Source organism: Ammodytes marinus, assembly GCF_949987685.1.
Source record: "Ammodytes marinus genome assembly, chromosome: 14".
Lineage (NCBI taxonomy): Eukaryota > Metazoa > Chordata > Actinopteri > Uranoscopiformes > Ammodytidae > Ammodytes > Ammodytes marinus.
This window is the reverse complement of record NC_137218.1, coordinates 26,943,761-26,961,669: the sequence shown is the minus strand read 5'-3', so window position 1 is coordinate 26,961,669 and position 17,909 is coordinate 26,943,761. Positions and strand designations below refer to the sequence as shown.

Genomic DNA, 17,909 nt, shown 5'->3' with positions numbered 1-17,909 from the left:
TTTAAAATCATTTATTTCGACAACTGTGCAAAGAAGCATACTGTTTTGAATCAACTGCAGAAAAGAGAGAGATTGTGAAATTTGTTGGGTCCAATGTTCATTATTTGGCATCTACACTGTTTCCCATAAAATTGGAATTAAATATTGTTGACCTCTTTTCATGAAATAATTGTGACGATGTGATTTATACCTGATAGATAAAGTGTGTATATTATCTCCTCAAAACTGTATTGATCAATGTCATCCAAACATTTTAAAGCACAATTAACCTTTGCAAACTGTTTATTCAGGCGTAAACAAAATGGGGATCAGTGTTTCCCCCAGAAAATGTCTTAGTCAAGGTGGTCAGTGTCCAGGGTCATGGGAGGCGCGGCGGAATTTTGCTCAAAGATGCCAATGCGCAGTAAAGAAATAAACAACTGCTTATTTGAATACAAAAATACGACAGACACTGACCTTACAGTTTTGCAATTTTGTTTGCTATGTGCAGGTACAACTTTTGTGCAAACATGCAGACAGTACAAAGCACAATTAAATAAAACTTCTACTGTTTTGGTGCAATACTATGCAGACACACTAAATACAAATAATGGACCATACTCTTAACATGTGTATGCACATCAAAGTGCAAATTCAACTTTTTAAAGTTCCTTTTTGGATGAGGGGCTGTTGTGCGATTATTGTGGACAATAGGCCCACTGTGATGCAATAGCCTATAATTCATTAATGGTTATTTTGCGCCTACTTGCTTGATTTATTTTTAAATACAGAGGTTATTGATAGTTTTGGAACATGTATTTCCCAATTTAAAACATAAAAATAAAGCAGCATTGAAAATTCAGAAAATAAATCTTGTTGGCCTACACTAGCATGCTGTTTGAAAAATAACTCAATAGTTGAAATAATAAATACAGTGGCCCTCATTTATCAATTTTGCGTGGAAACTGGTGCAGATTCTGGCGCAAATACCTCCCTGCGCCAGGTGTCGCGTGGTATTTATCAAACAGTCGTATCTCGCCAATCTCAGCGTACGCCAGGCCATTATTGATAAATGCGGCGGCTGAAAACGATCGTACCACGCCCCTATATTTTCTCAGTTTAGAGGCCTCGCCCAGAGGTTTTACGACATGGATATGCGAAGTACGGCACAGAAGAGGAACTTCCAACTTCTCTGAAGTAGAAATTGACAGAATAACAGCGAAAGTAGAAAAAAAAGAGTTTCATTTCGGAGCATTACAAGCGGCATCAAAGAACAACAGAAGGCAGCAGTTAGGAAGGAAACAATTGCTGCGGTCAACAGCGTTGGTGTTGACAACAAACGATCTCCAGCTGAGGATTTTGCATTTTAGGTTTACATCAGTAGGCTACTATCGCTCAATATAAAACAGCATATACAATTATATGTCGCCATTTCTTTACATAGATGAAGAAAAAGTGGTCTGACTCAAACATCGCCACTAAAAAAAGCGTGTTGCTGTTCTGAAATGCAACCAACTGAGGGTGCGGGCATAATATAAGTGGTAGAGGAGAAACAGACGCACCAACTGTCCGGTAATGGTCCCCATAAAATAAATGCACGTCTGCAGAGATTTGAATTATTAGAATGTATTGGCCCTTTTTAGATAGCACTACTCAAAAGGGTTGTAGGGGAAGGTGGGGTGATTTGTGCGTTTTGGAAGTTGCAAAACCCCTTGTTTCTAGAAAACCGTGGAAGAAATTGGAAATGTGACCACATATTTAAGAAGAGCCATCCATTTGACTCATCCTGTAAAGAAGGGAGACACAAGGAATAAGATATAAGCACATTTAAGCTCAAAAAACTGTGTTTTGCCTTTCAAAGTAAAATTTCCATGATCAAGGTTTTTTGATTATTGTGTCTGAACAATTATAGACACGTTTGAAAACATTTGACACATGTTTTAGTGCTTTGGTATGCTACACTTTGAGTCTATATAGTTAGCACAATGTCAACCCTAAATTGCTGCATCATGCCTATTATCCAAAATTCTGGGGATGGGGTGATTTGTGCGCAAGGGCCTGGGTGAGTTATAAGTAAGTAAGTAAGTAAAATGTATTTATAAAAGCACATTTATGACAGTTTGCACTGTCCAAAGTGCTGTACATAGTGCATTCAGTAGGTAAACAATGAAGGTACAATAACAATAACCAAAATAAAAGACGTAAAGCCCATACATCCACATAAACACAGATAGTAGTGCAGTGGTAAGATAGTTAATGGGGAGGAAACACCAGGGTGTACATATGGGTTTTGAGCCTTGATTTAAAGGCAGAAATGTAGGGGGAATCACATTTGTCAGGTGGCAGTTGGTTCCACAAGCACGGAGCAACTAGTGCAAAGTACATTTCTGAGAGTTGTGCCAGTGGCATGGCTGTATACGCTGGTCACCAAAAGAAAGTGATTGTCTACAGTAGCTCAGAAGAGAGTGACATCTCAATTCCACTTAACGACACCACTGATGAGAGTTCAGATGGCCAGAAAGATGATGATGGTGACTTTGTCATTGTGACACAATGACGCACAAATCACCCCACTACGTGGGGTGATTTGTGCGTCAAGACAACTTTTTTTCCGAAAGCTATATTTCTTAAACAGTTTATTCCAGATCCAAAGTTTTTATTGCCAGGGATGCACAACATCCTGAACTATATGTACATATTTGAGTTGGAGACATAACTGTCAAGGCCTCACTTTAAAATCACTTTGAGTAAAAAGTTGCACAAATCACCCCACCTTCCCCTACAAACTAAAAATAAACACATTTTGCGTTTTACTGTATGACAGCACGAGTGGTCAGCCCGGCGGTCAGCTGCACAAGCCGACCCGGCAACGATCAGCTGTGAGAGCGTCCACCGTCCTGCTCCACCAGCAGATCGGTTAACGGTGGAAATAAATCGCTCGCTTAAGCGATCAATGACACATTAAAAGAGGAACTAACATCTAAAAAGTGCGTCAAATAAATAAATTGTTAAGCTGAATGTTGTGCCGTGTATTTTTTATCATAAAGAGCAGTGTAGGCCTACTACATATTTAATACAGTGGCTAACATTTTTAATTAATGCAGCCCCCGTGCCTTAGTGTCCCCCCAGCTGATCCAGGCGGAGACAACTGCCCTTACGCAGGCCCAAGCAGCGCTCCTAAGTGGCCGGTGTGTGCACTATTGAATCAGTGCTCCTACTCAGTTGCACACCATAAGCTGCACAATTTTAAGTGATTAATATCTTTATTTCGGTCTGAGCAAACACTGCATTTGTATTATCTTCTTATAATTGTCCAACAAAGTCATCGGCTACCCGGCACAGCCTGCACTGCGAGTCCATGCTGTTTACAAAATTGCGTACACGAGCTGAGAGCTGGCGTGGGATTTGAGCGTATTCTACGCTCACGTCCATATTGATAAATGCCGAGATTTGCGTGGAAATGTACGTACACCCATTTTTCTGGTCTACGCAAGATTGATAAATGAGGGCCAATGTGTTTTCCCCTTAAAATGACTAAATGCATTTCAAAGACAGTAACAGTGTGGCACTTCTGTAAACTTACTGAAAGGTGCCTGGGCCATCACTCTCATGCATTCATCAAACTTGCTAGTACATTAATTGTACGTTAATTGGTAGTCAAGGCGGGGGGCTGGCCATAAAGCGCTGGGGGAAACACTGGGGATATTGAACAATAGGAAGGGTTTTCAACCTTGGTCAATTTAACAGGAAACACAAATTTGAGGGGATTTCATACATAGGAATGTCCAATACTACTCTTTCAAATGTCAATCACTCACTTTTGCTGAATATGGCCACCCCTGACAGGCATTACAGTGAAATAATTTCTTGATGCAGAGGGGGTGCAGCAGATGCCATGGCTTGTTGAATACAGTTTGCAAAGATTAATTGTGGTTTAATTTGTACAGGTATGTTTGGATGAGATTGATCAATACATTTTTAAGAAGATATACACTTTATCTATCAAGAATAAATCACATTGTCAAAGTCATTTCATTAGAAAAGGGTCAAAAATATTTGATTCCATTTATGGTCAACAGTGTATCTGCCGGACATTGGCGTGGGAGACAGATAGATACATGCCAAATGACATTGGACCCATCATGATATTTAACAATATCTCTCTTTTTGGCAATCAACGGTTCAAAACAGGTTTATGTACACAAAGATTTACAAAGTTCAGAAAACAGAACTCACCAGAAACATTTCAACCCAACTGCAATAGGGCAACCACAGAATGTCACAAATGAAGCTCTCAGGAACAACACTAGATCCATAATTCAAAATTGAAAAACTGACATTGATAAACAAATAAGGTAGACAAATGCAGCAAGAACCAACTGCAACGGCTTGGAATTGATTCAGCAATAAAGTTTAAAAACCAATACAGTATATCTACACAAATAGTACAGATAAGAGCCAAAAGGCTGCACATACCTCTAAACTCAACTTAAAGATGATGCACCCTTAGAGCATCACTCATCCCAGTCTACACCAAGTAACCTCAATGCTGACATATTAGCCTCAGAGACATTTACCATACATATCTAATCTCAGTGAGATTTAATTTAAGGCCCTTGGGCACTTAAGGATGATGTTGAATCAACAGAAATTCCCTGAAAGATATTCCTTGTGGTTGTGTAAGGAAAGTTCATATTTTCCAGCTGAAATGTATAATATGCATATGCTGTTTCCCAGTTAGTCTTATCTCTTTAGAGACATTGTCTTGGTTTTGGCTTCAAAATCATCCACATGCCTCCTTGACCCCCTCCTAACTTTAGATTGATATCTGCCCATCTGACCTACAATGCTGAATATTGTTATTTGATCTGACTTTTGACTGACAATATCCTCACTTAGACTGCTATGGTTTAACATCTTCTTAAGAAACCACAGCTTGCTCCATGATTCTTGATACAATTTGCAACCTCTTTTATTTCAACAGGCTCAAGGTAATAATAATAATATCTTTATTTATATAGCACCTTTAAAAACAATGGTTTACAAAGTGCTTTAACAAAATACATACGAGCAAGTACAATCAAATAGATACATACTAATAAAAGCACATATACAAAAAGATAAATACACATACTCATATATACACACAACAAACCAAACAAGGTTAATAGGTGTTGGATAATAAGACATTGAGGAAGAGAATAAAAATAATAAATAGACAGCATCACGTAAAATCAAGTCTATAAAAATGTGTTTTAAGAAGTGATTTAAAAGAGGTTACTGATTCAGCCAGCCTTATCTCCGCAGGCAGGTTGTTCCAAAGCCGAGGCGCCCTGGTGGAGAAGGCCCTATAAACTCTAGACTTGAGCCTCGACCTTGGAACAGTAAGAAGGGCCTCGCCCGCGGATCTAACGCTGCGAGCAGGCTCGTACAGGGTCTGCATGCCTGTGATGTACTCGGGGGTGATCAATAAAATCTTAAAATTGATTCTAAAACGGACAGGGAGCCAGTGCAAATAAGCTAAGACAGGAGTGATGTGATGCCGTCTGTTAAAACCAGTGAGAAGCCTAGCTGCTGAGTTCTGAACCAACTGGAGGTGGGAGAGTGATTTGTGGTTGATGCCGGTTAACAGAGAGGTCAGTATGAGTTTACCTATGCCTAGATTTGCGCATATGCATTAAACAGTGGTCGGCAGTAACAAAGTAATTTGCAATGACCAGTTCACACTGCTGCGATTTATCCCCCACCCACGACGTTCTAAAACCGTCTCGTTGCAAGTCGTTATCTTTGGTCTGAATTGGGCTTAAAGGCACACTACTGTATGCTAGCCTGGAAATCCAGACCTGCCGCTGGCAAATTAAATTTGCTGCGCCTGTTGGTCTGGGCACGATCCATTGAAGCTCATTAACTATGTCAGTAAATTTCGAGTTGCCAATCACATCGTTTAATCTGATATGGGCGGGCCAGAGCCCTTTATGTATTTTAATCTTGCCCCTGTAAAGCACTTTGAGTGGCCTTGTGTTTGAATTGTGCTATATAAATAATCTTGCCTTGCCTTGCCTTGCCTATGTATGGTGCTCTGGGGCGGACGTAACCAGATGACGACAGTGCTGTGCATCATGCGCCACCGAAGCCGTGATAGTAAACAGAGATGGCTTTCGGATATGTTGTTCGAGTTTGAGACGGCTTTGGCCTCGACACTTATCGATTTGGAAGACGGCACTCAAATCTTTCATTAGCAAGTAAGTGGAATGTTCTGTTTTGCCGACCGACCACGGCAAAAGTTTAATTTACCAGTTAATCCTGCTGTTCGCTAAACAAACAGGGCTTATTACTAGGGCTGCAAGGCGACAGGTTCATGCACGCCCACAACGAGCCTTTCGCACGTGAAGCGGTGTGGGAAAGCTATAGTGTGAGCGACCACAGCTTGTATTTTGGTCATATCTAACACTGGACTGTAGGCCTATATAAAAGTGTTGTACCTTTGCTGTCTTTGGGTTAAAAAAAACTCCTTCAACTCAGTATCCGTCTAGTCCAAAAAAACTCTGTCAGCAGCTGCTGCTCCAGATGGTGTGCAGACGGGCTCGGAGAGTCGGCATCGGCGCATCAACAGTCAATCAAAGCAGCGGTAGTAATCACACAACCGAACGGTGTAGAAAGTCCTGTGAATTAAAAATAGTAATCCAGTTTTTAAATCCATGTTAAAATCGGAAGGATATAGACCTAGTTAGCTTAAAAAAAGTAGCAAACATGTCAAATGTGATGTGTTTAGGCCATGGACATATAAAGAAATGTACACCGGATTGAAACACGGCGCCCATTCATTCCTATGAAAGCTGCTCATTGGCGCAGAGAAGCAACAAGGAAGCATAATCCGGAAATTCCATGCGGCCCAGAAGCATGACGTAGCATGGACGTAGCTGCACTATGGACCTATCAAGAAAGAGTGCGGCAAGCGTAGCGGACTGGAGGCGGGAGTAGAATAATTCTCGTTCTGTAGCATCTAGCCTGGCGAAAACAAACTGAAAGCCGTTAAATGCCATTTGGCTAATAAAACGCTTGAGGGGGCGTTTTGAAATGAGAAAACTTCCATTTTAATAGTACATGGTCTAAAGATAAGTATGAGCCTATGATTGATATCCAGAAATTTTTTGCAGAGACACAATCTTGTTCGCCGCTTGTACTGTATGGACGGGGAAATCTGCCTACGGACCGCATGAAAATAAGCTCCTCCCCCAACCATGCAATACCAATGGGTTGGCCACATGTCCATGCTGGCTGCTCGGAGAAGGCACAGTCCTGGGGGCCTGGTTCAGGCCGGCTCAGTAATATGATTGATGTGTTCAAATGCAACACAAAAAAAAAGAAATTAGAGATTTTGGGTTGCTTTTCCCAGCAATATAAAATAGATAGTAAAGATGGAATTATGACCTGTTTAATGTCCTATCTTGAGCTATGATCATATCAGCAATTAAAGCAATAATACAAGTTCTATTTCAACCAAATAATAGAAAAGTATCAATAGTGATATCAATAAAGACTTGGATCGTTAAGGAGTCTCAAATGGTATCAATATCAGTAAAAATGAACGATCTCCTGTCATCTGAGAGAAATTAAGATGATTTAATTTTTTTAACCGTTAGTATTTACCGGTTAAAAATCTTATCGGTTGACTGGTTTACCATGGACATCCCTTATATACTGTATACGTGTATATCATACATTGTATGTTTTTTTGTGTTATCCCAGTTAAGTTTATTTTTAATTTATCATTTAATATTACTTTTAATAGTTCCGAGACGTTGGAGCAATAACCTGGTGTTTTGACACTTCAGTGTGCACTGTGAATTTGAAGTAATGTTCAGTTTTTGAATAAAGATTCTAGCCTGGCATTCCCAGACCTGCCACTAGGCGCTGGCAAATTAAATTTGCTGCGCCTGTTGGTCTGGACACTCTCCGTTGAAGCTTTTTCCAAAAGACCAGAAATCCGGGCTCCCGTTTCAATTGGTTCTATCTAGGGATGGCCATTTAGAATTTTTTCTTTAACCGGTTAACCACCAGAATTAACGGTTATTAACCGGTTAACCGTTAAGATTTAATGTAGCCTATTTATAGTGAAATACATGAAGCATTATAGTAGGGCTCCCAACCTTTTTTTGTTCCAAGGACCTGCCTATAAAACAATTCAGGGACCAGTAGCCAACTTAAATGCCTACATTTTGACACAGCACCTTTGTCTGTTGTGAGAAGAAGAGGTCTAGTATGCGAATGTAGGAGCAGAAAGTGCAATAAGTGACTGAAAAGGGACATTTACACACACACACACACACACACAGGCTTAGGGGATGGGTAGCCTACCGTCATTCATTCTTTACCGACAGTTGGCATTCTTACATCCGGTTCAGCAATATCAAAATAAGAGTCCGGATTTCAGAGAAATTAAGAGAATTTTTTTTTTAACCGTTTAACCTTTGGCATTAACCGGTTAAAGATCTTCTTAACGGTTAACGGTTAACCAGTTAACCATGGACATCCCTAGTTCTATCTAATATGGGCACGCCAGAGCCCTTTGTATGGTGCTCTGAGGCGGACGTAACCGGATGACGACAGTGACGTGCATGCGACGTCGGAGCCGTGATAGTAAACATCAAAGATGGCTGCGGATATGATTTGCACACATCTGGCCTAGTTAGAGCCAGTGTGCAGGGATCAGGGGTCTTCTGTACTTTTTCAGCCTGGAGTAGCTCTCAAAAAATTGACATGCAGACATTCCTCAGCCACGCTCATTGCTGTTTTGCAGTATAAAATGTTCCTAATTTGTTTACATACCCTTTGTCAACATACCCGTTTACAGAGCCTAGGCTTTGTGTTAACACCATACTTTTGTACACCAGTACAGGTAGTGGATTGTGAGGAGATATTCACTGATTCACTCGCAGCAAATAACTGTAATAACTTATTTGTGTGACAATCACTAAGTAGTTTCTCCCTCTCTCCCATTCAGAGTGAAGAGGAAATCGAGCAGCTCTTTATCCCCTCGTCCAAAGAAAAGGAAGAAGAAGAAATCTGGCCGTCGAAGGAGTCGGTGAGTGGAAACCATGGACCTATTATAAAAAGGACGGCGGATTAAAACATGGAGCCCATCAGGGCTCCAGACTAAGCTTTTTTACTAGGAGCACTGGCGCTCCTAACTCAGAATTTTTAGAAGAGCAGAAAATGTAGGGGCACACCTTAATTAGACCTGCAACACATCTATTCACATGTTTCCCTATTTAAACTATATTAGGCCAACTGCTATCAGACACACAAACCGTATGAGTGAGGGCTGTCAGCGGTTAGAGAAGACAGCAGCCGTTGCTACTCGGATCTAGTGAGCGCGGTATTAAAAAAAAGTTGCAACGTGTCTCTGGTCTTAAACTAGCCTTAGCGCTATGGCGGAAAGTCGGCAAATATAGCGGGAAAAGTCGCCAGTTGGCAACATGTTAACGAGGTGACGGCAGCGGGACACTGAGATGAGAGTAGGTCACGTGATCCGCGCAGTTGATTGTGTCACTGATCACTCGCAGACTGCTCTCTCTCTCTCTCTCTCTCTCTCTCTCTCTCTCTCTCTCTCTCTCTCGCTCTCTCTCAAACACAAAGCACTAATAATGGCTGTAAAAATAATAATGAAAAAATATGACGGCGAATTTCCCGGTCACGCGCGTGCCCCTAGTTGAAAAAAGTACTCGCACTGTTTCAAAAAATGGTCGCAAAATGCCCCTCCTGTGTGGACGGTGAGATCTGCTTCTGGGCCCCTGTTGGCCCGGGACCTGTCCACAGCCGCCAAAATAAATGCAATACCAGGCTTGTCCACTGAGCACTGCTGGATTGAGGAAGTAGGCGCTACTCCTGGGGGTCTGGTGAAAACGGCTTCCACTGATGAAGCGCTTAGATTTTTTTAACTTTCTTTTGGTCCAGCCTCGTTGACAGAGACATTACACTGTGGTTTTGTCAAATGGAATTACAATCGTTTGGCGTGAATGTTGCGAACGAGCAGAATGTCAGATACTGCCATTGTGGGAAGGAGGAGAGAAATCTGACATTAGAAAAGTCTCTTTCAAACTCTTTTGACAAGGTCAGAAAAAAAGAGAGAGTGAGAGAATGAGAAGAAAGAAATGTTGAATTGGTGCTCAAGAGAAGAAATAGCAAGAAGAGAATGGCGGAGGGATGAATAGAGCTTGGGACAAAGAGGGTCATAATAATATAGTATAATCAGGAGTTACCTTAGGATGACACCTTCACTATGTAGTATAACAATGGTGGCTGAACAGTCATCAAAGGTGGAGTCAGTGATCCTGGTAGAATGCTTATGGTCAAAATCAGTGAGTATCTCTTCACGATCCGCCTCCTGTCCGTTCTGTGTGTACGGTGGTGGGCTGAAAAAAAATCCAGTGTTAAAACCCAGTCTAGGCTCTGTAAACTTGGTATGTAAACAAAGTGTATGTAAACAAAGGGGGGGGGCACCATAGCTATCAACAGGCCCTATGCTGTGTATTAACACCAGATTTATTGTCAGGGCACACTCAGTGCAGGACCGGTAGTGGCTCATGGGGGAGATATTCACTGATTTTGACCAAAAAAAGTGATTTTGACAACAAGCATTCTCCAGAATCACTGACTCTACCTTTGAACAACAATCCGAGGCTCATTTGAAAGTGATGGCGTGCAAATGTTTCCCTTCTCTCTCCATCCGTAGGTTTGGCAGCTCCTCACCCACTCACAGAGAGAAGAAGAAAAAGAGTGGGAAGAAACACAAGAGAGACAGGTGAGTGTGTCAGCAGCACAGACATCACAAGAAATAAAACTCTGACTCTTTAAGGCAGTGCTTCTCAAATGGTGGGGAGCGCCCCCTGTGGGGGGGGGGGGGGGGGGGGCGCCGTGAGTTGTCAGGGGGGGCGCGGGCTACCTTGATTTCCAACTGACCAAAAGCGCGATGTGTGCTTGTGTATTGTCATATCCACGCGAAAGGCCGCGATTTGCAGTAAATAAATGTCCACGTGTCTCCAAGTGTCTCTGTAGGCTATTTAAAAAGAAATCAAGCAAGTAGACTAATGATAACATTAATGAATTATAGGTTATTGCATCACAGAAGGCCTATTGGCCTATAATAATAAAAAAAACACCACCATAACTATGTTTACAGTTAAAAAAAATGTTTTGAATGAAATGCAAACCTCAGTTAATCATTTGCTCTGAGATTCACACAGACTGAGCAGTCAAAATGTTACAAATTGAGCTAATAAACTGAACTTTGAATGTTTTTGCTGCAGAAGTTATCTCAGCTAATTTTTGTTATTTAATTTGATAATAAGGTGATTGTATGTAGAATGCTCGTGCCAGAAACTCATACAGTGGTTTTGTACAGATAAATAAATAAATATTAGCAGGTTCTCAATAGCATTTCAATTTAGGGGGCGGCGCGAAAAAATTTCTGTCCACTAGGGGGGGCATGACAGAAAATAATTGAGAACCACTGCTTTAAGGGTTTGTCAACAGTGTAGTGTTCACACTGATGGGTGTAGAAGAAAGTCTTCAAGAAGAAAAACATAGGAAGGGAAGAAGGACAGGATTCAAGAATTCTGTCTTCCTGGGATGGAAAAAAACTTTGAAAAAAAGGGAATAAGCTATAACTACCACTTGGCAGTCATGGCTCCTGAAACATGCAATAGCCGAAAGGTGAAAGTACAGCGGTGGTATTCATTATGTTTTTAAGAAAGTAGAGCTCTTAAGAAGCTACAATTTGGGTCACTGAGACCTCACAATATGGAGGATTGCAGGGACTTTGACCTCCAAATTCTATTCAGTTTATTATTCCCTATTGTTATAGCCCTGAAGAAGGCATACTGTATGTGCCGCCTCGCGTTGGTGCGTATTTTACACTTTTTGCCATGCATTATCCGCATCATAAAAGGTAAGGAAGAAAGACAAAGGAAAAGGAAATGGAGAAGGAATAGAGAGAGACGGGGATAAAAGGAAAAAGGTGGAAAGAAGTGAGGGAGGCAGACTTTCACAACAAAGAAAGGAGGGAAAGAGAATAGATGATGCAAAGAAAGAGCTCATGGACAACATACTGGTGCAATGCCCTGGGATATTATAATGACAGTAAGCAATAGAGTGCTCTCCTCCTCCAATATCTCTGCTTAGTGCGCCTGACTTGGGGAAGGGAGCTGGGCTAAATGTGTTGCTCTAATAACCCAGCCTGTATGAGGGTGCACAACCCAAGACAAATGAGCCTCTCACCAAATTGCTGAGCATGGCTGCACCCGCCCGCTGTTGTTCCCCAGTTTCATCCATCCACGCACATCCCCGGCCGTCCCCCTCTCTCCCTCCCAGTCCTACACCAAAGCAGCGCTGCAATGCAGGGACTGCTGATACTGTATATGAATAATGTATAGAGGGGGAGCAGAATGCTGGCCCAGAGTAGCCAGCCTACCTTGATGGTAGTCTCTACATTGGAAGATCTCGTCCAGCTTTTTCTCAATCTGCTGCTTGTTCGCAACATACGACTCACTTTAAAAAAACAAATCCATGTTGGGCTTTATGACCATATGGATGCATACACTGTCTGTCTCACGTATAGTATCCATGTCCCTGTAGTAGAAGGTAAGGGGAGGGATTTGGTTGTGTGCAAGAGAAGAGGAGAATAATGTAACTCTTTAGAATAACACTGCATATAGAGTAGTCCCCAGTTGACTCCATCCTGTTGGGGGCCATGGCTGGCCGGCCGCTGAGCTCGGAGTCACATATCAGCCACATACATTACTATGACAGCTTTATTACTAACCTTTCAGACAATCAACACACTTTTGTGCCGACACTCCTTCCCACTCCAGCGCATGCTGCTGTCGGTGTGTATAACAGCAGAGGAGATGTAGGGCTCTCAGGGAAAAATAGCATCAACTCTCTCAGAGCGCTCCAACTAATCACCATGGAAACTGCAACCGGGGTCAAAGTGATATAGAGGTGATGTGTCTGTGGAAGGACTGGGGAATGGTTGGCCTCCCAATCATTACAAGGTTGTTTAAAGGTGGAGTCAGTGATTCTGGATAACGCTTGTTGTCAAAAATCACAAAATCCGTGAATATCTCCTTGCTTTTTTTGCAGCACATACAGTACGGATAGGTAGCCGATCGTGAGGAGATATTCACTGATTTTTTTTGAGATTTTGAAAAAAAAAGCGTTCTCCAGAATTACTGACTCCACCATTTCAAGAGACACTGAATCCCAGAGTTCATCATTCAGGGAGCAGCAGTGTCTTCCACAGCCTGAAATGGAAAAAATAAAATTATTAAAAACCACAAGCGGCATATCCAGCACCTGCAGAATACCAATTGGAGAAGCGTACTGCAAGAGCCCCTTGGGAAAATCTCTGCATGCATGGAGGTGTGCATGTGTTTGAGATTGACCCACTCGATGGTGGGGGAGTTTGCACATTAAAATACATGATCTTCTTTCTGCTCATAGATAGGTGAACATGTGGTTATTCTGTGACAGTGCTGAGCATGTGGCTGGTAGCTGTAGCCTGACCCCGGCTTTGTGTTTCAGTGTCTGTGGTAGCCTTTTATGGTAATATTTTAAGTTAATGGTATCTTAACTTATCAGGGCTTCTGCTAGTATGACAAATGTATCACCGTCATTTTTGCAATCCTCTTTGGTACCGAAAAGTATCCAAATTGGTACCGGTATCGAATCGAAAAAAAAAATTGTGTCATGAAAACAATAGCTTGTTGGGATAAAAAAAAAAATGTAGATCAAGTTTTGATCAAATTCTTCTGAGTATATGAGTTATTATCTGATTACCCGTTGTAGATGCACTGCTGCTGCACTGCTGAAATCTCAATAGCATGGGGCGCTGACCGTTTATGATGTTTTTTTTTTTTAAGATCATTTTTTGGCATTTTCAAGCTTTATCGATAGTACAGAGTTGAAATGGGGAGACAGAGAGAGAGGGGGGATGACATGCAGTAAAGGTCCAAAGGTCAGATTTGAACCTGTGACCACTGCAACGAAGGCCAGAGCCAATATGGTACGCGCTCTATCCACTACTACGCCACCGGAGCGCCCCCCGTTTATGATGTTTAAATATCCTTTGGATGTGAATATAGAAATATGATAAAAGAAGATTAAAATAAGCATTTGTAAAGCACTTTTCATTGTTAAAAAGCAATCTCAAAGTGCTACAAAGTAGAACAAAACTGGTTTTAAAAACAAGAGCATAAAAAAACACGGAGAGAAAAAGAATGTTGCATACAGATTGATGCAAGCACAGGTTGGATTTTTGGTTTCAGCCTCTGGCATCAGTCCAAAGTACTACCTGTCCTAGAATGTATTTCAGGAAGCAGGTTTAGTCATTCCCCAGAACCGGCTCAAATGTGGCGCGTGGCGGGATGTAAAAAACACCTTTTCAGAGTAAATGGTAAATTTGAAAGAACAACCCAGATTCCTCAGTAAACCTGCTTCTTTGGTACAGGCCCTTGGTCAGTTGCAGCATATTGTGTATGAATTATTCAGGAGAGTATTATGTGATGTAGCTTTCATCATTACATTGTGGTGATTTTATCTTCACAGATCGACTTCTGGCTCCAGGAAAAAGAGGAGATACAGGTGTGTATGAAGCAAGTAAAAAAAAAACACACAGACACACACACATATCGCAACTGTTAACAACATTGTTCATGACAGTGTGTGTGTTTTGTGCATGGTGTCTGTAATGTTATTGTTATTTCTGCTGCCTATTGAGTACTGTTTGTTCAAAAGAATATGCGATCCATATGGGTGAGTGCTACACCGAGTTCCCTTCTTATACGCTTTGCTGCGCGCTGGCCTCATCATCTATAAAATAATAAAAACTGATCTGACGTATGAAATGTCTTTCAGATCGGGCAGCCCCAAGAACAAACACAAAGACAAGAACAAACAGAAAAAGAGGTGAGACGCACTCAGAATGTCTCTAATGCCATTCATATGTACATGCAGAACAAATTAAATATTTTTATAACACAGCTATACATTTTCATTTCATTGAGCCTTTATTCATACTGCAGAGATCATTTGAGGGGTGACCCTCATTTTGCAATGATGTCGGGTCAAACAAATGTAAAACAAAAACATCAATACATACACAATGCAAATACATCAAATACCCAACAACTGGTAAAGAGAAAAGAACAATTTGAACATTTGGATAGAGATGTGGAATGTTGCTGTAAGTTATTCCAGGACTCAGGGTGATCATCATTCATCATCAGTGAGTTATCATGTGCATACACTATATTAGACAGTATAACAAAGAGGGAACAATAGTCTCAGGACTCAACAGTGGTTACAATTGGAATCACGTTCAGTCTTCTCATAAATTTATATTGGTATTTCACACCAATTATCTCAGACTCAGACTCGCAGAAGTATGTTTAAGGCTGCACAGCACAGCGAGTGCATTAGGTTTCCACGCCATACATTGCCCTCTGTCTTGATTAGAATATATATTGAAAATGTTTTGCATGAACTGTTTTTTACATATCGCAAGATCACCTACTGAGCTTGCTGTGGCATGTGTCCCCCCCTGTGGTTGTATGCGTATATGCACATGGTTTTATGTGTTCCTATGTATGCATGTGTGTGTGTGTGTGGTGTTTGTGTGTGTGTGTGTGTGTCTGTGTGTGTGTGTGTGTGTTGGTCCATTTGTCTGTCATCCATCAGGTCCCCTGGTGAGACTCCCAGTAGGAGTTCACAGCGCCAAGGCAGCTGCTGTAGCTCCCGCAGCGCCTCCCTGTCCTCCAACCGGAGCACCTCCAAATCTCCCTCCAGGTACACTCCTCCAGACACACACACACACACACTACACGCACACACACCACACCACACCACACACATGCATGCACACACAGACATACACACGAACGCAAACATACACACGCACACACACCACACCACACACATGCATGCACACACAGACATGCACACGAACGCACGCACGCACACACAGACATGCACCCACACACCACAGGCATGCATGCACACACAGACATACACACGAACACACACACACACACACCACACGCATGCATGCACACACAGACATACACACACACACACATACACACACACACACACACACACACCACACGCATGCATGCACACACAGACATACATGGACGCACGCACACACACACACACACACACACACACACACACAAAAACACACACACACACACACACACACACACACACACACACGTACATTATAAACACCAGCACTGCACATCCCACAGTGTGAGATTTGTCCGCTGAAAGTCAAGCAGTTGCCCCGGTGACTGTCACTCATGTGCTCTTGGTCTTCTGGGCTTAGATGCAAATAGGGCTCCTCAGCATGTCTCATAATAACCCCATTATTAGCTGTGATATCTCACACATTACTTAGACTGAGTATGATGAAAAAATGTATTCATTTTTGGTAACAGTGTTAGTCATCATATGTAGCCCAGTGCATATTTTACCTTTTAAACAGCCAAATTTACTATACAGTATGTTTCTCAATGTTCATTTCCCTGATGCTAGATCATAACTTTTTCTAATCCTTCTGATGTTTGTGTCAAACAGCATTATTCATGTATCAGGAACGGGGCAAGCACTAACAAGCCAGCCTTGTTCCCACTGAGCAGTGCAGTTAGTTGGGGTTCCAAGCCTTCCCAGAAGGGTTCCAAAACACTGCAGTCTGGTGATTGATCCATAGAATAGTCATCTCCATGAGAAAGATAAACTGCTGTGTGCAGTCACCTCGGCAAGAGAAACATTACCATACTAGAATGAAAAAAAACATGTTGTTGCCTGCCTGTCTCTAGCTCTCAGGTGAATATTATGCCTTGTTTCCACTGAGCAGAGCGGGTCGGAGCAGTTTGGTCCGGTTATTTTGGCTTTTCATTTGCCAAAAGTTGGGTAGGGTCCGGAAATAAGCGAGACTAACCGCTCTAAACCCTGCAGGGATTTAAATTGCGAAATTCACATCAATATATTATTTTATAATAATATGAGAATACACACATAGCTATTTGGAAATTAGTTTAAATTAAAAACAAAAATAATGTGTGTTGTGTGTTTCACTGAGCTTTGTCTCTTGCTCTCTCAGACTGAACTCCAAACACAAGACAGAGGGCCAGAAGGCTTCGGGCCCCGTGCTGTCCCCGGGCCCTAACCCCCCCACCGCCTGGCACAACGGGGACCACAGCCAGCGCGGACGCAACGGCAAGGCCGGCAGACTCAACCACACCGAGGGAGAGAAAGGGCACGATGTATGTACTCTCCTCTAATCTGTTTTCCCCCCCTCCCCCCACCCACTTAAACGCTATCTATCACACTCTCTACAAATGACTTGATCTCGCTCTCTTGTGTTGGTTGACCTGAATTCTCTCCTCCTTTTGATATTGAAAGATTTGTTTTCATTCTCTTCTTATCAGTTATCCCTAGGCTGTAGGCCATTTTTCTTTTATAATTCATATTACTATTTTTGAAGTGTTTTAAAGACACTCGTCTGAAAAAGAAAACTGCCGCTCCTTTCTGCTTTGTTTCTGGCTCTCTTTGACTCCCCCTGCCATTTTGATTTAGTGGTTTGTTCTTGATGTATGCCGGTAACAGAGAAGAAAGGTTTTAGTGTTTCTTCAACATTAGCATATTAGCATACAGTAGCACATGGAAATCCAAGCTGCGTCATTGGCACCCGTCTCCAAATGAATGGGCCAAGAAAAGGTGCATCCCCTTCCGAGTGTGTGCCTGCTGCTAAAGGTAGAAGGAAAAATAAAATAAAGTCATGCCAGGTACAGGTATGTCTTTTTCAAACATCTGCTCACCTCCAAAGGTCCATGGACGTGAAAAAAATATCAAAGAACGTGTCAGGA

General features: G+C 41.9%; 2 protein-coding genes across 2 annotated transcripts in view; both read left to right on the top strand.

Moving 5' to 3' along the window:
* atp2a3 (ATPase sarcoplasmic/endoplasmic reticulum Ca2+ transporting 3) overlaps positions 1–17,909 on the top strand; it is a 333,837-nt gene that overhangs the window by 280,878 nt on the left and 35,050 nt on the right. The gene's annotated exons all lie outside the window — the stretch shown is intronic.
* The window catches only part of srrm3 (serine/arginine repetitive matrix 3), a gene marked incomplete at both ends in the record, with an annotated part of 53,027 nt that overhangs the window by 22,453 nt on the left and 12,665 nt on the right, over positions 1–17,909 (top strand). Inside the window, 6 exons of the mRNA XM_080040490.1 lie at positions 8,984–9,064; positions 10,715–10,783; positions 14,587–14,622; positions 14,896–14,946; positions 15,718–15,825; positions 17,144–17,306. Of these exons, the coding sequence (XP_079896616.1) occupies positions 8,984–9,064; positions 10,715–10,783; positions 14,587–14,622; positions 14,896–14,946; positions 15,718–15,825; positions 17,144–17,306 (508 nt within the window). The remainder of the gene's footprint in view (positions 1–8,983; positions 9,065–10,714; positions 10,784–14,586; positions 14,623–14,895; positions 14,947–15,717; positions 15,826–17,143; positions 17,307–17,909) is intronic.